Raw genomic sequence first — 21,311 nt, forward strand, 5'->3', positions numbered from 1 at the left:
TGGTTACATATATTAAAGTAAACATATATTTTTTAAACAACTATTGTGTCATTTTAATTAAACTACGTACTTTCTCTGGAATACATTTTTATTTAAAAACAAATTTAATTTTTAAGTTTTAGAAAATAATATACTTTAATTATAATAACTCATAGAATGTATTTTATGAAAATAATATTTAAATGTAGAAAATGTATGTATATTGAAAAAAATCTGCACTATTTGCACTATCATAAAACAAAAAAAAGTAATTTTATTTAAGAAAAATATTTATATGGATGTTAGTGATATATTTATTTGTATACAATATATAACATTAAGTTTATGCATTAACTTATTTATAGCAAAAAAATTTTTGATAGTACAAAACAAAAATAAATTGCGATCAAATAAATATATCCTTCATATTATATATGACATTCAAAATACTGAAAACTATTTTCTTAATTCAAGAAAATATAATAAGAAATAATTTATTTTTTTTTTGCATTTAGAAGTTTTTTTATACTATTAAAGAAAGGTAAAATCTGATAAAATAATTATGTTCTTTATATCAATTTTCGATTTACTATACTGGAAAATATTTCTTTTACAATGTAAAAAAATATAAAGAAAAAATAAAAAATTATATATTACTAAATCATTTTTTTAAACAAATTAATTATTCAAATAACACACATATTGTTTTGAAAAAATACTATCCATATTATATAATGAAAATTTTCTAGCATCAAAGAATTATAATAACAAACCAGAAAAATATTTAATACAAAAAAGAAAGAACATAATAATAAAAGCTTAATATGTTTTATTTCATATATAAAAATAGTTTTTCTCAATTTAAGAAATACTTATTTTTTAATCTTAGTAATAATTCCTTTTAAAAAATAAATTATGTTCATGTTTGTTTAAAAAAATATTTATTTACATATTTATTTTATTAAAAACGATTTCTCTAAAGAATCAAATCTTTCTTATTACAGCGTATGTTGCATCTATCAAATAAGGTTTTTGCGTCATAAAATATTTTTTAATACCTAATAAGCATTCATTTTGTAATATGTTTCTCTTATATATGTTTATCATAAAAAAATATTGTTTAAATACTAATAATATAACTAAAGAAATATTATTATTGAATATCTTTTTTCAATTATATTTTTTTTTAAATTATATAGTAAGTCTATCATAATATTTATGTGCATATGTATGTATGTATATATGTATAAACATATATATATATATATATATATATATATATATATATACATTTATTTATTTCTTTATTTATTTATTTATTTATATATACATGTACATTCAATTAAAAATACATTTGCTTAAATAAAAAAAAGAAATCTCTAAAGATAACATTAATTATACATGCACGAAAATGTATTTTATTTTAAGAAAAGAAATTATTTATTATTATTACTCATAAATTATTACTCTTATGAAAAAATGTAATTAATAACTATCAACGCTATTCGAATATCCCGCTGAGAATGGCGCGTATATTGCGTAGAAAGCGCTGCGATTTTGCGGGGAACAATCGAGCGGAGAAAAACAAACGCGAAGCACGAGTTGATGGTGTGATAGTGATACGTGAGTGCGGCAGAGTAAAGACAACGCAATAAGACAAAAGACTGTTTGGATTTGTCTGTACTTCGTGCTGAGCCGGCATACGCTGCTCACACAATTAGTTACTTTTTCATATAAGTGGTTTTTCGATAAGTTATTTTTCAATAGAAGTTATTTTTCTATATCGAGGGCCAGTTTTATATGTAAGTACACGTGCTTTTTACATAAATTGAAGAAAAAGTTTCGTATCAAGCTAGCGCCAGACTGCATAATTTGTAATTCTTAATTCGTTAAACAATATATACGGGCTTACATGCATCTTGACACATAATATAATAGAATAAATTAATTCTCGATGATTTATGTCTTTTCAGTTTTATAAAAAATCATTTGCTTAAGATCAATACAAATGATGTCTCATAAATAAAGAATTGATAAATTTTCTATCGACACTTGACAAATTTGACAAAAACTATTAATTATGAATCAAATTGCGAATATGTGCTAACTTGATATGTGCTAAATGATATATATTTGTTTATTATTTAAGCTTACATTCATAACACAAAGAATATAATAAATAATTAATAATATTTTTGTTGTAATATAGGTAAACGAACCAAATAATTCCAAATTGATAAATTATATTCATTGTAAATTATGGAAGACGAGGAAGTAAAAAATATTTTACTTGATTTAAAACTAGAAGAGTATATTGAAACTTTTAAAAGTAAGTAATCAATGCATGTGCGACACTATGTATGTATCTACATATTAACACACATTTCAATTAGTTTTTTAGATATTTACAATTTTAAAAGAAATAAATTTTATTGATATAATACATATTTCTTTTAAATATATGTTTTTATGTATTATCTTTAATTATTATTATTTTTTATTATTATGTTTTATGTATATATTTTTTTTCATGGTTTACAAATTGCAATATACTTTAATAAATTGAGTTAATAAATTGTGATATACTTATACATATATACATATATGTAAATATGTAATATTTTTAGAAAACAAAATTACTATTGACATTATAAAAGAATTATCAGAACAAATGATATCAGAATTGATTCCTGCTATTGGTCCAAGAGTAATATTTTTATCATATTGGAGAAAACTTAAAAATGAAAATCCTTTACGCTCCATTGAAAATGAAAATATTTCGCCTAAAAGAAACGTGAGTTTAGAATGATTATTTTTTACTAAACTCTGCTGAAAGTTTGTTGTGTACTTCTCATGTATACTTCTCTTTCATATCATGTTATTTGATATCTTGTTTTTTTCTTTACTTTCGTCTGTTTCTTTTCTCTTTTTCTTTCTTTCTGTTACCTGTGGCAGGCGTTATATCTTTCAATTTATTGACGAGTTATATATCTTTATTTGTACATATATTTTATATTCCATGTTATATTTCAATTATGCATATATATAATTATTTGTTATTTTTTGAAGAAATTTGATTACGATACCGAAATTACTAGTAATTCAGATGAATTTGAACTTTCACAAAAAGATTATTCAAATATGCAATTATTTGGAAATTCACGCTTACGAAAAATAAGTGATATTCTTAAGGAATGTGCTCAAGGCCAACGCATATTAAAAGTATATGTAAGAGAAAAAGAATTAACAGAAAAACATAGAAATAAAATATGTGATATGATTATCACAGACTTAGAAAATCGTCATGAACGGTATAAATTTTTGTTTTGCTTTTATGTAAAATATTTGACTTTTATGAATATAATTGCATATAAAATTGTTTATTATTATGTACCTTTAGATTAAGAAATGAAACTGCGGAACAAATTGCAAACATGATTGTTGCTGAGTTTCCAACAGAAGTACCTAGCACTTATTATGTTCCGCCTATAAAAAAAAAAGATTCTCTCTTATATAAATCTATACCAGCACGTGGAAAAATAATTACTATGTGGAGAAATCGTAAATTTTCAAATAAAAAATTAGAAGGTTTAATGAACGTTACAGCAGGAACTTCTAATAATTCTACAAATGGTAAAATCATTATAAATAAATTTAAATAATATTTTCTACATTTCATTATTGTTTGTATATTGTATATGTTTATACATTTTATATTTGTACACATATTTTATAGATGTAAATTTAGACAAGACTGAAATAGAAAGTATTGAATGGTTAAAAAGACATCAAGCCCCGTGGGAACTTGTAGTTCAGCACTGGAGTAAAACATTTAACATTCGTAGTAAAAACATTAAAAGCTCTAATCAACGTACTTTAATTGATATTTTCACGGAATGGCCTATTTTAAAGCATCCGAATGGCTATTTTTTAATAATCGAATATTTCAAATGTATGAATTTATCTAAGGAAACGTTAAGTATGGATAAATGGGAAAACTTTTTCCAACGAATAAAAAGTTGGACACCACTATCTCATAAAGATGACACAGTCAATATTTTATTTGAAACATTAGAAGACAATGACATTGCTGATGGTAAAGAAATCTTTTATCAATAATATTTTAATAATATTATAATTTTTCTTATCTTTATCTTATTCTTTGTTTACTTATCTTATTCTTTTACTTATCTTATTCTTTCTTTATTTTTTTCTTATTTTAATATCTATATTATAACTGATAAAATATTTGAATAAAATACATTTTTTTAAATAATAAGTTTCTTTAAATTAAGACAAGTATTTTAATAATTATGCTTTGTACATATATATTAACTTTTATCTAATATTAAGCATTTATGCGAATCCTAAACAATAAAACATTATGTAATCTTTTTTTATGGTTTTATTTTATTATATATTTATATATTATATATTTTATTTTTATTTTAATTTAACATTAATTTGTATGAAATCCGAAATTTTGTTCACAAATTAAATTTTCATCAACTTATTTGTAACTGTATATGTATAATCTCTTAAAAATATTTACTTAAGTTTTCACAAATGGTTTATTACATTATTTTATTTGTTACATTTTTCTTGATTATTTAGATTCGAAAATTGCTTTGCAACTTATGATACTATCGCATTTAATCCCTCCTAAAACAATGAAAAGATGCAGTAATAAATTTTGGAAACCATCTATATGGAACGCAAAGGATAGCATGATAAAACATGCAATAGTTAGTATCTCATAGTATTAATAACTATAACTTTATCATTTATTTATTTATTTATTTTTATTTGTTCATTCACTTTAAGTTTAATATTGTTATTTTTAAATTTTGTTATTTATTTTTTTATTATTATTTTATGTTATTTATTGTTTTGCTAATTTTTTATATACTTTAAATTATAATTTTATATCATAAAAAAGCTGAAAATTATGCAGGAATTATAATTATCAATTTTGTTTTTTTTTCTCTTTATCCTTTTTTAATGTAATAATAATTTTATAGATTCCTGGTGACGTGACGAGACTTAGAGAGGATACGATAAAAAGATGTAAAGAATTGAACCTCACTATTCAACCTTATATAATTATCGTAGGATCTTCATTGAAGGAGATCAATAAATCATATGTTTGCATTGATGACATTTTATACGATACTTCTTCCACTGTGGAAGCTGTTGATATCTGTTTTAAAACATTTCATGTTCTTCAACTATATTATCCAATAGCAAGTGAACACTTATGGTTACTAATACAAAAATGTATTTATAAATTTGCAACCAAATGGGACAGCATTATTCCAAATATTGAGTATATCATTAAAAAGTTTGAAAACGATACCTCTGATAAATCATCTGTAAGTCATAATTTACATTAGTATAATTCTTCTTTTCATTATTGTTCATTTTTACTTTAATATTAATTTAAGAATAACATTTAAAATGTTTCGTTGCATGTTTTGTTCCCGTTTATTGTTATCCATAAATTTTTTGATGGCACATATAAAACTAAATCATAAGTCACGTATGCATTGTGAAGTTAAATGCAATGTTGAAAACTGCTTTCAAATATATAATAATATGTATTCCTTAAAAAGACATATATTATCTAAACATGTAAAACGTCGTAATGATTTAAAACTTATTCGTGAGAAAAATATTTTGCAACAAACAAGTAGAAATATTTTACAACCTATTTTAAATAATACAAACAGTATTCTTAATGTAGAATATAATAACATTATTAGCCAAATCTCAAGCATTTTTGATGTAAATAATGATAATTATATGTTTGTATTCAAAGAAAAACTTAATGAGTGTGTTACTCCTTTTGTAGCAAAACTGTATGCTTATGGTACTATGAATCGTACCATCATTCATGATATTATTTTGAGTACTTCTTCATTATACAACTTTTGCTTAGAATTTATAAAATTAAAATATGGAAAAATAGATGAGTTGTGTAATATATTGCAAGTAATAGAAAAAGCATTTGAAAATTTTAAAACTGAACATTTAACATTTCAATATTTCCAAAAAATAGGATGTTTAATATTACCGTCAACCAAGAAAATACATTCATCTTTAATTAGAAAAAATACAATAGGCAATAGAGAGCAAGAGAATTAAATTTAACTTAATCAGAAAATATAATTCATTTAAGTTGTACAAAAAACCAAAAACACGGTAATAGAAATAAGTACATGAAAAGGCGAACGTTTCTGGCTCTCGTTTGAGCCTTCTTCAGCGCATTAACAAACGGTACAAATTTAAATACGTAATATCTTAAAATCGGACAGACAATTCAATGCTACGCAACCAATCGTCGGTGGATCCTGTACAAGTAGACCCGAGACGCATCGTTGGTGGTCTCGCGTTCACCGTAAAAGGCTCCATGGTGGTTGAGCCAAAAGTCTTCTGCGGAATACTTATTACCAATTTCCGACCTGATAATGATCCCAATCATATCCTAAAAAGTGGCACGATACAAGTGTACAAAAGAGATTATGTAAATGCACTTAACTAAAACACTTTGACGTTGATCTTATCACACTTACAGAGAGAGAACATTCGGTAAAAATATTAAAACGGATGAAAGCAACAGTGTCTTTCTGAAGTCAGACGGTTAATGTGTGGAACTCTCGAGACATATTGTTTATATACAATTGCATGACTTTTAAATTTTTGGAAGCTTATTTATTATGTCCTGATATAAGGCCGGTAGGTTATCTGTGTCTGTCTGCAAATTCAAACCATTCTTTTGTCTTTTAATATGAAGCATTTCTGAAATCAATCTTTTGCTGTAGTATGGAACCTCCTCCAAAATTTCAACATCGTTCCAGCAAAATTCATGATCAAAAAGAAGTCTGTGGTTAGTGATCACGGAATAATTAGTTACATTCCTATTAATTTGTGATCTATGTTCAGATATTCTGGTCCTCAGCATCCTAGAAGTTTGACCTACATACGAAGCATCACAGTCAGAGCAGTTAATCTTATAAACAACGTTATTTTTGCGTTCATTAGGAATGTTATCTTTGTGTGCTTTGATGAATATTTTTAATTTGTTTAAACTAAAGTAAGATAATTTAATATTCATATTTTTTATGATGTTTCTATATTGCTCTGTGACCTTAGGCAAATACGGAATCGTAAAGAAAGAGGAAGCATTCTCTAGTGTCTTGTCATTAGTGCCGTCATGTTTATTAATCAGATATTTCAGACGTTGATTGAAGACGTCGAAAATCAATTTTAAAGGATAACCATTGTCCAGAAGAACTCTAATGACGAAGTCAAGATTTTTGTTGTGGAATCTCGGATGTGATAAGGAGAATGCTCTATCTACTAGACCAATTATTGTGCCTTTCTTCTGGCAGAGTGGATGTTGTGAATTAAAGTTTAGATACCTTCCTGAGAAAGTAGGCTTATGGAACCAGTCAAAAATTAAAAAATTGTTGTCCAATATAAGAGTCACGTCTAAGAAATTAATTGTCCCGTCAACCCCTATTTCAGATGTAAACTGCAACCTGTCATGAAAAGAATTAAATGTTATTAGAGTCAATTCGATAGAATCCGAAGGGACTGTCAACAAAATATCGTCCACATATCTAAAATAAAAAAGAGGTGTAAATCTTAAAGCGTTCAGAGCCCTCACTTCAAGATCCTGTAATACAATGTCCGCTATTATGGGTGATAAAGGAGATCCCATAGGGGTTCCAAATGTTTGTTTGTATATTATGTTATTGAACGTGAAGTATGTGGAGTGTAAAACCAATTTAGCATTGAATACCAATGTAGCATTGAATTGTCTGTCCGATTTTAAGATATTACGTATTTAAATTTGTACCGTTTGTTAATGCGCTGAAGAAGGCTCAAACGAGAGCCAGAAACGTTCGCCTTTTCATGTACTTATTTCTATTACCGTGTTTTTGGTTTTTTGTACAACTTAAATGAATTATATTTTCTGATTAAGTTAAATTTAATTCTCTTGCTCTCTATTGCCTATTGTATTTTTTCTAATTATTGTTAATTTAAAGAGAGCTTTTCTCAACGCTTATTCATCTTTAACTTTTGGTTTATTTGATCGATTTACAAGATCTACAATTTGTCATAGAAAAATAACTATTGTACCTCTAAAAATAGTATTAAAAAACTTTTTAGAAATTCCAAATGTTTTTTTTTCCATAACTGAATATATCGAGCATTGTAAAAAAAATGATTCTATTATCATTTCAATAATTCAAAGTAATTTTTGGCAATCAATTGAAAAAAATAGTGAAGGAAAAATAATTCTACCATTAGTCTTATTCTTTGATGATATTGAAATAAACAATCCTCTCGGCTCACACAAATGCATAAATAAATTAGGTGCAATATATTGTTCAATTCCATGTCTACCTGATGAATATGCAAGTAGACTAGAAAATATTTTCTTAGTTCAATTACATAATTATATAGATCATAAATTTTTGGGAAATAAGATATTTAACCATGTAATTGATATGATAATAGATTTGGAAACAAATGGTATAAATATCACTATAAATGGAGAAATACAAACAGTATTTTTTGTATTGTGTTTTATAGCAGGAGATAATGTAGGATTAAATACAATATTAGGTTTCTCGAAAAGTTTTAATTCATTACACTGTTGCAGAATTTGCAATGTTTCTAAAACAGAACTTAAAAAACAAGTAAAAGAAAATGTTGATATGATAAGAACAGTAAACAATTATGAAGTAAATGTAGTAGGAATTCAAGAAAATTGCATTTTTAACATTATCCCACATTTTCATGTGACGGAAAATTTCTCTGTTGATCCAATGCATGATATATTCGAAGGTATTTGTCGTTATGATATTGGAAAAATTTTAAATACTTTAATTAATAAAAAAAAATTTTTTACATTACATATGTTTTTCATGAAAGGATTCGATTTTTTAACAAACATTATTTTGGTGAAAATATTCCTTTGATAACATTAGATTCCATAGAAAAAGAGCTCATTATTATATCAGCTTCTGAAATGAAATATCTTATTCTGAATCTCAATTTATTTATTGGAGATCTTGTTCCACTCAATAATGAGATTTGGGAATTATATTTACTTTTAAGACAAATTGTATGTATTGTAATTTTACATGCTCTAAATGTACAAACTATTGACTTGGTTGAAACACTTATTTCTGAATACCTTTCTCTACATATAAAGTTATTTCCTAATTCATTAAAAATTAAGCATCATAATTTATTGCATTATCCGAGAATTATGCGAAAATATGGACCTTTAAAGAGTATGACATGCATCCGATTTGAAGGAAAACATAAACAAATAAAAGAAAACAGCAAAATCTGTAAAACACGAATAAATCCGTCGTTTACACTCGCTTTAAGACACCAGTTACAGCTTTGCTACAGATTTTTTTGTAATCAAGGCTTTGAAGATCATATATGTTTTGGAAGTATTACTTCAAAATTGAAACTAATAGATAACTATGAATGTTTTAAAAACCTTTTGCCTTCTGATGATTTTAAAGATTATAATTCTGTAAATTGGATAACAATAAATGGGACAAAATATGATATTAATTCATTGATATGCTTAAATATAAACGACATTGATCCCGTGTTTGGAAAAGTTAAACATATTATTATAAGTCCATCAAAAAATATTTATTTTCTATATATTAAAATGATAACTGTATGTTATTTTCATCATCTTAGTGCGTTTGAAGTAAAAGAAACGCAAGAATGGAATTTTATATCTCAAAAAAATCTTGCAGATTGTGAAGTATACTATGTTCAACATATGTCAAATATGAAAAGTTACATTCCAGCAAATTTTTAAAATACGTTTTATTTTAATATAAATAATTAATACAACAAATATATATGTATATAACATATATATTTATAATAATATCAAAATTCATATTAATAAAATTAGAAACGGAAATATTAAACAAATGCAAATATATTTTATGTAAGTATTGAACGTGAGAAATTAAAAATCAGAGTATTCCTTCTGGAATTATATTCTTATAATGAAAATATTTTTATCGATTACAAAATGTTACAACTTTAATAAATTTTAATTAATATTATTATTGTCAAATTTTTCAATACTATCACTAGAATTCTTTTATGTGAGAAATTCATGTACATTTTTAAAAATGTATGACATTACAACAAAATTCTCTGGTTTACTCTGATTTTTCGTTCTTTAAAAAATATTTAAATAAATAAAATAAAAAAATGCAGAATAAAATAAATAGAATAAATAGAATAATTAAAAATAAAATGAATACGTTGCAATTACGTACAAGGTGTTTCAAGTTTTTCTTTATAAACTTTAGTAGCAAGTTCTATGAACAGAAATTTAAAAAAAAGTTACATAAACATAGATCTCCAGAATAATTTATTAAAAAGTTATTACAGAAATACGAAATGTGTAAGAAACAATTTTATTTAAATTTGCATTTCAAAGTATTACCCGCTCATGTCAATATCAAGAGACACGGTAGTGTCTTTGCTAAGTCCCAGCGTAAGCAAAATGCACTCCGTGTATTATTACGCGAGTCGGATTGAGAGTATAACTCGATATTTTTATTTCTCATATAACCGCTCAACGGATCGAGTTCTTAGTAGAATTAATCGATAGCTTGGGTTTAAATTAAATAATAAAAGTGTTTTTATTTTTGCGCTACGTGCTCTGTAAACGGAGATATCATGATGCAAAGTCTGAAATGTGAAAATTTCGATTAAGAAACTGTTATGTCCGGTGGACTCCACGATTCTTTTCTTTCCTCGAAACGATTTCGTGGAAGAAAAAAATCGAGGATCGACTTGAATTTGGAATGTAAATCGATTCTTCTTAGGAATAATGATAACGCGTAGAAGAACGCAACCTAATCCGCGTGTATCGCTATTAAACTTTAACAAATCTAATTCAGGGAATGGCCAGTCGAGATAGCGTTAACGAAACTCTAAATAAATTCGTGAATTATGAGATGAAAAATTGTTATGAGAAACTCTAACTGTCCCGTATCTATTGGTACGGCTTTATGTTCGAAGCCTCTCTATCTAAAGAAATTTTAAAATAAAGATCTGGTTCTCGGGAAGATTGTCAAAATCTAAACATACAGCAATATTCTTGAAATTGATAGTGCACGTGCGCTCGTTCGACAGGCCACCCTCGAGCGTTCTCCGAATCGCCAAATCATCAAGCGATAAGATAATCAGCTCACTCCCACTCTCTACTGGATGGAGCTAAGTCTCGAGCCAAAGGGCTTAACCAATAAAAATCTTAAGAGACCCCTCTCCTTTTAAAAAATCAAGCTCCTTGACCTTAGGAAGGGAGTAATAGAAATTATTTAATTCGCCTAAAAAGATTCCCCAGCATCCAGAAGGGAGGAGGAGTAATAACTTTAAAATGCAAGCGCAAGGCGCGACGCGCGCTATTAACACTCCAGTTGACAGTTCAGTACGCTAATTCTTCCAACGAGCAGCAGTGCAGTTGACAGTTCAGTTCACAGCTCCAGTCAAGATTCAGTCATTCAATTTTAAAATTATATAGCCTCGGGGGATCCTTTTTTTTTCTTGCATTATGCAATTGAGTTATTCATCTGTTTTATATAACAGTGAAAATGATTTTGTTAACATTTAATTGTGCATCGTGTGAATTTTCTGATGAACATCTCCATTACCCAGCTCTTCATGTTATAAATCTCCGACCTCAGCCATTGCAATTTTATGAACGCACTCATTTTTGTGATGCCAACGAGTTGTGAGTAAAATTGAGTAATTTTCATTTTCTCCCTTTCCCATATCTTACTATCTCATAATTTAAAATCTATGTCTGACAAATAATTTTAAACGGTTTAATAACCATTAAATTTTTACTAATTACTATCAATCAATCAATCCTTGTCTCACCTCTCCTCCAGTCTCATTCCTTGTTCTTTCTGTTCGCCGAGAATCTCCGCAAGGCGATTCGCGAACAATTCCCCGTTCGCCGGGAATCTCCGCAAGGCGATTCGCGAACAATTCCTCGTTCGCCGGGAATCTCCGTAAGGCGATTCGCGAACAATTCCCCGTTCGCCGGGAATCTCCGCAAGGCGATTCGCGAACAATTCCTCGTTCGCCGGGAATCTCCGTAAGGCGATTCGCGAACAATTCCCCGTTCGCCGGGAATCTCCGCAAGGCGATTCGCGAACAATTCCTTATTTCTCTTTATTAGCTCTTTCTGATTTATTTACCGAGAATTTATATTGTTTTCTATCATTATATCTCGTTTCAGCCCTTCTATATATATATATATCTTTTCATTTCTATTTTTTTTTGACTCCCTTTCGTTTTCTTTTAATTTCCCATCCTCATATTATTATTATTATTATTATCTTTTCCTTTCTCTTCATATTATTTTCCTTTGAATTATCATTACTTTTGGGAGAAACCGTTGAAATAGATGAATAATTTTCGAACTTAAACTTGGCGAATCTCTTATCTTAATTTTATTATTGTATTTTAATTTAGACCTGTGTTTTAGTGAATTTAGAAAATTTTAATTCTAACTATAAGACATATTCGCAAGCGACGAATTCTATACTTCTTCTAATGAGTAAGCGTTATTCATATTTTTATTACACATTCACTTTTTATTTTGTTTTATTTCTTATATTATATTAATTATATGTATATTGTATTAACCAGTCAGAATTTAATTCTTAACGTAAATTCTTCCCTGTATATTCTGACTGATAACCTCCGAACGATTGTAACACCCGCGAGAATATACAGGGTGACCCATTTTAACTTAGGCAGCCAAATAACTCGAAAAATAAGCAAGATAGAGAAAAATGTTTTAGACAAAAGTTGTATGGTTTCGAGGGGGCCATAAGATGGTATCATTGGTTTGACCTTGAAGAGTCATTTGAAGGTCACGTGAAGGTCACTTCAATTTTTTTAAATGGAACATCCTATATATTTTTGTACATTCTTGTAGCTCATCTCGAGAGCTTTCCAAAACACTATAATTAAGTACATTTTCGTTAAGTACTTTTTGAGTTATGAGGCTTGAAATAATTTCTTAATTTTACATAAACCGTAAAATATCTTGTAAAATATTCATTTTTCGATTACCTTACCTTAATAGTTTTATGTACAAAATAATGAGAGGAATCAATTGGTGTAAAGAAAACACATAGTTGTTTCGAAGAAAAAATATGTAATTTGCAATTAACAATTCCATATTTTTTCTTAAAAACAACTATGTGTTTTCTTTACACCAATTGATTCCTCTCATTATTTTGTACATAAAAGTATTAAGGTAAGATAATCGAAAAATGAATATTTTACAAGATATTTTACGGTTTATGTAAAATTAAGAAATTATTTCAAGCATCATAACTCAAAAAGTACTTAACGGAAAGATACTTAATTATAGTGTTATGGAAAGCTCTCGAAATAAGCTACAAGAATGTACAAAAATATATAGAATATTCCATTTAAAAAAATTGAAGTGACCTTCACGTGACCTTCAAATGACTCTTCAAGGTCAAACCAATGATACCATCTTATGGCCCCCTCGAAACCATACAACTTTTGTCTAAAACATTTTTCTCTATCTTGCTTATTTTTCGAGTTATTTGGCTGCCTAAGTTAAAATGGGTCACCCTGTATACATACACACACAGATACCCACTCACGCATACCTACAACTGCTAAGGGCCTGAGCAGAATGGCTGCCTTAAGATTTTAAGACTATGTTTTATGCCTTAGGTCTTTGTCTTAGGTAACGCACAGTACTGTGTGTTATGTCCCGAGTCTTATGTATACGCGAACGTTTGTAAAAAATAAACGTTCGCGTATACATAAGACTCGAGACATAACACACAGTATTGTGCGTTACCTAAGACAAAGACCTAAGGCATAAAACATAGTCTTAAAATCTTAAGGCAGCCATTCTGCTCAGGCCCTAACCCATACAGCACAGGTAGATCCTGAGTATGTACTCAGTATATCGCAAACGTAGATTGTGTATATCCCACTAATATTCGATATACATACTATGATATTTTGAGAATGTACGGAGGATGTTCCTATGTCTGCCTTAGAAACCTACTCAGTATATACTCAGAATATTTCTTGGTATATTATGAGTATATTTTTAGAATATTTTAAGCATATTTTTACATTAATAAATTATATATGAATATAGAAGATAGTTGGACTATATGTAGAATAAAAAATAGATTCTTCGTGATGTAAAAAATAAATAAAAATGTGAAATTATTTACTTTATAAACAAAACTTCAGACAAAAATGTTATTTCTAATAGATGAATATAAAACGTTTGAAAAACACCTATTAGTGTTTATTAAATGATTCTCCTTATTAAATGATATATTGATCTCGAAAATCTATGTACAATTATGTAAGTACACTCGGTAATAGATGAAATACCTTAAATGCAGTAAATGGATTACTTCTCATTTTAATTTCAAATAATCTGTTTAATATTCTGAATTCCAACAAGGAATCCAGATTATTAGACAAATTACTTTCAATTAAGTCAGTTTATTATAAATTAAACTGACTAAAAAGAAAAAAGAAGAAACTTTGGAATTCATGTTAGTACCAGTCCTTTATGTCCATTTCACCAAAAATTAAGTACGAGTTTGGTGGCGCGCGTAGCGGCAAAATGAAGAAACACATGCAATATTATAGAGTATCCTGAAAATATACGAGAAAGAATATACTAATACGAGATATTCAAAGTATATTCTGAGAATATATGAAAAATAATATACAACAAGAGATGTTATGGGATTATTCTCAGTATATTACATCTGTAACGTATATTTACAGTATGAGTATAGAATATTCGAATGATATCATGTGCTGTGTGGGTAAGATGTATTTTTCTTTCATTATTTTTTTTTTATAATATATGTATTTTTAATTTTATGTATAATTTAATTATTTAAACCGTTCTCTTCCCTAAATCCCGAGATCGCACTAGGTCCCATCCCGCGTAACAAGGATTAAATTCCTTTACCGAAAAGGGGCCATCGAACGAATAGGCTTAAAAACGCAGCGTTAAAGAGACCTTCGGTCGCTGACCTGTGTCAGGCCCTTCACATTCGTTCGACCCGATCCATACACACGCCCGAATAAAGTGTGTCACGGGGTAAGTAAGTTGCGTCCTTCCATACGGCCCATCCATTCCAGGGTCTGGACGTAACAAAACGTCGTCATGGTCATCGTCAACTCCTCTTAACGTAACAAAGAAAATACAGAAATACGTTTCCAACGTCTGCCACAAGAATGCGCTAGCAGTGATTCACGCGACGCAGCGTTAGTAGCGCTCTGTGGCGTTAACGGTGCTTATAAATATGTTGTAAAAGGTTAAGTGTGTCACTTCAGGTAATTATATAAAATAATAAAATACATATAACATTTATATATTTAGATTAGATTGTATCTATATTATTATTTCAGATTATATATATATATATATATATATATATATATATCAAGAGACACGGTAGTGTCTACTTCACTACAGCTATAACATGGATGTGGACACAGCGAGTGACAATACATCTATCGACGACAAGATAGATGACTTTTGCGAAAATCCGACGCCGGATGCATTAACGGAAGGTCTTATGAGTCTCTTCAAACCTACGGTGGATCAACTGGACGAGAGAATTCGCGCCACAAGGTGACGTCAAGTTTTCTGTTCAGCGCGCATGCAATAATAGTAACATTTATTTTTCGCGTTTTTTCTTGCAAATTTACGTATATTTATTATTCTTATATTTCTTTCACAGTACGTACTATTTATTGCAAAATATATGTTTATTCATCGAATTGTAACGATAAAAAATTGCGATTTACTTACACAAGCGACATATATATCTTATTGTTACCTATTTTACAAGAATTCTTGAGCATTTTGAAAATCATTTTCAATTTTCATATATAATTATTGGAATGTTATAAAAAATTGTGCTTCTATCATGTACTACAAGTTGTGTACAAAAGTTGCGAAGAGTATTATTTTTTATGCATAACTATTCTCTTTGTTATAGGATATGTCAAATAGAGCTGAAGCAGCGGATTGTTATTACTTAACATTGATTACTCTGCAAGTTTTATAAAAGAAATTTCTTACAATTTTCACCATAAATTATGGAAACTCCAGTAGTTAATTTATCAGATGAAGAACTCAAGACAGTTTATGATCCTTCTGAGGATTCGTATCTTTTAATAGATGCTTTGGAAGAAGATTTAGACATTCTGCATGCGATGAAACCTGTGATTTGTTTAGAAATAGGTAGTGGTTCTGGTATAGTCATCACAGCTCTAGCAATGGCATTGAAAAAATATAATGCTCATTTTATTGCAATTGATATAATCATTATAACATAGAATATTGAAATTCAAAATTTCAAAATTAAAAATAATTTATGCTTTGCGAAAGAAAATTAAAAATGAAAAGTAGTTTATGCAAAAGCATAGAAAGAAAAAATAAATTCTCTATGCTATGATGATATTACATACACACACGCACACGCATGTACACATATACAAACATATTTTTATATCATCATAACGTAGAATATTTAAATTTTCAAAATTAAAAATAGCTTATGCTTTGCAAAAGGAAATGAAAAATAAAAAGTAGTTTGTGCAAAGCATAGAAAGAAAAAACAAAAAGACACATTTATAAAAAATATTCTATGTTATGATGATACACACATACACGCACACACACACACACGCACACGCATACACATTTAAATATTAATAAAAATTAAAAATATTATTTCTATAACGGGCTGAGGTTCTTGGATTGGAACTTCGGCCTCGGCCTCGTCCTCTCGACCGTCCCGCTCTAGCCCATCGTGCACGCGGTTGTTCTACAATAAAAGAAATATTTTAATGTTATTTTATTTGAATATAATATTTAAAGAAGAACTGCACGGATTAACTATATTGAAAGTTAATAAATCTAATTTTAATATATGTACATTCAGATTCATGAATTTAACATTACGCAAAATACTTTTAGCCTTTTAAAATATAAAAATAATTATTTGTGAATTAAAAATTTCTTTTGTAAAATATAATTTATACGACACAAAAATTCATGAAGATAAAAATTTTAATTCTATAGAAGGCTAAAAATACTTTGGGCAATGTTAAATTCATAAATCTGAAAATGTAATAGATTTATTAACTTTTAACATAGCTGATTCATTTAGCTGATTCCTTTATAATTAACGTGCCAATTATATAATTCAAAATTATTTACCTCTTACTTGCCCCGCTGTCGTTATCGGTGACGACGGCGGCGGTGGCAGCGGTGACGGCGATGGCAGCGGTGACGACGTTGACGGCGGCAGTGGCGGTGGTAGTGATGCCATCGTTGGTGGCGGCGATTCTTTTTGTGTTTCCATTAATTTTTGTGTTTCCATTAATTTTTGTATTTTTTTTTTAAGTATTATATTTTCTTTTAAAGCCGCTTCAGCCTCAACACGTAAAAAGGACGACAATTCAATTTCTGGCTCCATTTCTTCCATATTGTAGGTTCTGAAAGAATGGAAACATATAAAATATATATTATAAAATATGTTTAGAAATGATAGTAGAAATGATAGATAATAAATGATTAATCTTCATTTTAATCTTTTATTGTAATGCATATATGTATTGTGTGTGCAACACAAATATGAATTACAATAAAAAATAAGTAATTACAATAAGTGAATTACAATAAAAATAGTAAAATAAATTTTTATTCCCTTGTTATCTATCATTTCTTACGCATATGTATTAATAATATAATGTGTTACACTTACTTTTTAGGATTTTCTTCATTTTTTCCTTTTCGTTAGATCTGAAAATAGAAATGTATAAAATATATTGTACAATATAAAATATTTTTATATTATGTATTACAATAAAAGATTAAAATAAAAATTAATTCTTTGTCATCTATTTTTATTATATATTTCTATATTTTTATTATATATATGTATTACAATATGTATTACAATAAAGTGTTAAAATAAAAGTTAACCAAGTATTGTGTGTGCAATACATATGCATTATAATAAAAGATTAAGATAATAAAATATTAAAATAGATTATAAAACATTTTTATAATGAAATAATAGATTGTTATCTATCATTTCTATAAAAAATTTTATAATATTTTATTATTTTATATATTTTATTATTTTAATCCTTATTGTAATGCATATGAGTTGCACACACAATACTTGGTTAACCTTTATTTTAATCTTTTATTGTAATACATATATATGTGTTATACGCAGAAGTACATATAGTTACGTATCGCAACAACTAATGATTAGTTTTAATTTTAATGGTCTATTTTAATTTTTTATTATAATGTATTTGTATTGCGCATGCAACATATAGTAATATATATGTATTATAACAATCATTAGTTATTGCGATGAGTAATTATATGTATTTGTATGTATAATACATATATGAATTATAATAAGACATTTATTAAACAGTATCATGCGTAAAACATATATAATAGAAGATTATAATAAAAGATTGAATAAAATATATAAAATAATAAATTATATTATAAAATATCTTTATAGATATTATTAATAATCATTGCTTACCTTTTGTAGATTTCTAATGACATATTGATTTGTAATTATCCGTTATTTTTGCAATAAGAATAGCAAAGAAGTTTGAAGGATCTGAATATCTATATAGTAAGCAAAGAGGACCGTCGAATTTTAATGAAATATGACGGGGGTGGTGGCGGGTTCTTTGCTCATTTATTTAAAGATGTTTAACATATAGTACAAAAAAGAGTGATATCCCTAAAAAAATTACCCTTTTAAAAAAAGGTAAAAAAAAGTTCTAAGTCCGCGTAAAAAACAGTATATGTATTTGCAAAATAGTGTATTATTAACAGTAAAAAACTATTGTAAAAAACCTGTCTCCAAAATAGTGTTATTTTAAAACTGTAAAAAACTACTGTAAAAAACCTATCTTCAAAATAGGATTATTTTAATCTACAAAATAGTTATTTTAATCTGCACGAAATAGTGTTATTTTAAACCGTAAAAAATTGTTCTACAAATTATTTTAATTTTGTGTAAAATTGTATATCCTACAAAAATAATGATATCAAAAAAATTGCGCTAAGTGAAAATAAAAACTTATAAAAATATTTTAACCAAAAAAAGTTATACAAAATAGTTGTTTTAATTTTCTACATTATATCCTAGAAAAATGATGATATCCAAAAATTACGCTAATTGAAAATGAAAACTTAAAATATTTTAACTAAAAAAAATTGTACAAAATAATTGTTTTAATTTCCTACAAATAATATTAAAAAGTTGCGCCAACTGAATAAAAATTTTCACTAAAAAATATACATTTCTTTTTTATTTCCAATATTAAAAGAAAAATGATATTAAATGAATTGTAATATATCTATTATAAAAAATCGTTGAAAATATGAACAATCATATACATTGCAATAATCATATGCATATATCCTGAAAAGTTTAATTAAAAAAAAAAAAAGAGGAAATGATAATACAAAATACAAAATTAAAAATTATTAAAAAAATTAAAGATTAGAAATTAATAAAAAAAATAAAAATTTATATAAAAATTAAAAATTAATACATATAAAAAAATTTTAGTTAAAAAACTTAGCGCTGCTACGTTGAATAATGTGCTAATGAAATTAGTAGCGCTAAGTTTTTTAACTAAAATTTTTTTATATGTATTAATTTTTAATTTTTATATAAATTTTTATTTTTTTTTATTAATTTCTAATTTTGTATTTTGTATTTTGTATTATCATTTCCTTTTTTTTTTTTAATTAAACTTTTCAGCGAACATATTTTTATATCATCATAACGTAGAATATTTAAATTTTCAAAATTAAAAATAGCTAATGCTTTGCAAAAGGAAATGAAAAATAAAAAGTAGTTTGTGCAAAGCATAGAAAAAAAACAAAAAGACACATTTATAAAAAATATTCTATGTTATGATGATACACACACACACGCATACACATTAAATATTATCATTTCCTTTTTTTTTTTTTTAATTAAACTTTTCAGGATATATGCATATGATTATTGCAATGTATATGATTGTTCATATTTTCAACGATTTTTTATAATAGATATATTACAATTCATTTAATATCATTTTTCTTTTAATATTGGAAATAAAAAAGAAATGTATATTTTATAGTGAAAATTTTTATTCAGTTGGCGCAACTTTTTAATATTATTTGTAGGAAATTAAAACAATTATTTTGTACAATTTTTTTTAGTTAAAATATTTTAAGTTTTCATTTTCAATTAGCGTAATTTTTGGATATCATCATTTTTCTAGGATATAATGTAGAAAATTAAAACAACTATTTTGTATAACTTTTTTTGGTTAAAATATTTTTATAAGTTTTTATTTTCACTTAGCGCAATTTTTTTGATATCATTATTTTTGTAGGATATACAATTTTACACAAAATTAAAATAATTTGTAGAACAATTTTTTACGGTTTAAAATAACACTATTTTGTGCAGATTAAAATAACTATTTTGTAGATTAAAATAATCCTATTTTGAAGATAGGTTTTTTACAGTAGTTTTTTACAGTTAATAATACACTATTTTGCAAATACATATACTGTTTTTTACGCGTTATTATTATCATGAATGTGTGTGATATCCATACATCGTATGATATCTATTTAAAAATTAATTAGATTAAATAAGTGTTTTTAAAATATTTATTACTTTTACTATTATCTTAAATAAATATTTAATATTAATATTTTATATGATAATAGTAAAAGTAATAAATATTTTAAAAACACTTATTTAATCTAATTAATTTTTAAATAGATATACGATGTATGGATATCACACACATTCATGATAATAATAATATTAATATGTTAAATGTTTATTATGTTTACCGCATTCTTCAATCGAACACATGATTGCGTTCGATTGCGCCAGTAGTACCTTAACCTACCGCAACCTACCATGACAAAAAACTGCTTGCAGTCGCCGAGTAATTATCGTCGCATTGTCGCGTCGTCGCGTCGTGTAGTAACGTGTCCGCGCGTGTTTCTTTCATCGAGTGATTTTTAATCGCCAACAGTTATTATTCGACAGTGATTAATAGTGATTAGTGAGAGTCATTAGTAAATTTCTCGTCTCATCGAGTGAGTAAATAAATGTGATTACGTTAAAGTTTATAAAAGAATACAGTTCATG

At 26.7% G+C, this 21,311-nt stretch overlaps 2 protein-coding genes and 1 long non-coding RNA gene across 3 annotated transcripts; 2 read left to right on the plus strand and 1 right to left on the minus strand.

The window, feature by feature from the left end:
• The first annotated feature begins 1,485 nt into the window (after window positions 1–1,485).
• LOC145970486 (uncharacterized) lies at window positions 1,486–5,449 on the plus strand. Its single transcript, XM_083097306.1, has 8 exons — window positions 1,486–1,781; window positions 2,189–2,308; window positions 2,607–2,773; window positions 3,049–3,290; window positions 3,380–3,612; window positions 3,716–4,075; window positions 4,594–4,724; window positions 5,001–5,449. The coding sequence occupies exons 2-8, from the start codon at window positions 2,239–2,241 to the stop codon at window positions 5,370–5,372; spliced, it is 1,575 nt and encodes a 524-aa protein (XP_082953432.1). The 5' UTR covers window positions 1,486–1,781; window positions 2,189–2,238; the 3' UTR covers window positions 5,373–5,449.
• Window positions 5,450–15,066: 9,617 nt separating this feature from the next.
• Window positions 15,067–17,999, plus strand: LOC145970545 (SNAPIN protein homolog). The gene is made up of 3 exons (XM_083097394.1): window positions 15,067–15,420; window positions 15,496–15,721; window positions 16,092–17,999. The coding sequence occupies exons 2-3, from the start codon at window positions 15,570–15,572 to the stop codon at window positions 16,132–16,134; spliced, it is 195 nt and encodes a 64-aa protein (XP_082953520.1). The 5' UTR covers window positions 15,067–15,420; window positions 15,496–15,569; the 3' UTR covers window positions 16,135–17,999.
• Window positions 17,796–18,880, minus strand: LOC145970546 (uncharacterized). Its single transcript, XR_014438529.1, has 2 exons — window positions 18,672–18,880; window positions 17,796–17,902 (listed from the first exon to the last, which is right to left on the minus strand). It is a non-coding gene; the product is annotated as an uncharacterized LOC145970546 (long non-coding RNA).
• Window positions 18,881–21,311: the final 2,431 nt, after the last annotated feature.

Source organism: Camponotus vicinus, unplaced genomic scaffold (genome assembly GCF_025532165.1).
Source record: "Camponotus vicinus isolate PSW18456_S1 unplaced genomic scaffold, iyCamVici1.0 SCAF_4, whole genome shotgun sequence".
In the NCBI taxonomy this organism is placed as follows: domain Eukaryota; kingdom Metazoa; phylum Arthropoda; class Insecta; order Hymenoptera; family Formicidae; genus Camponotus; species Camponotus vicinus.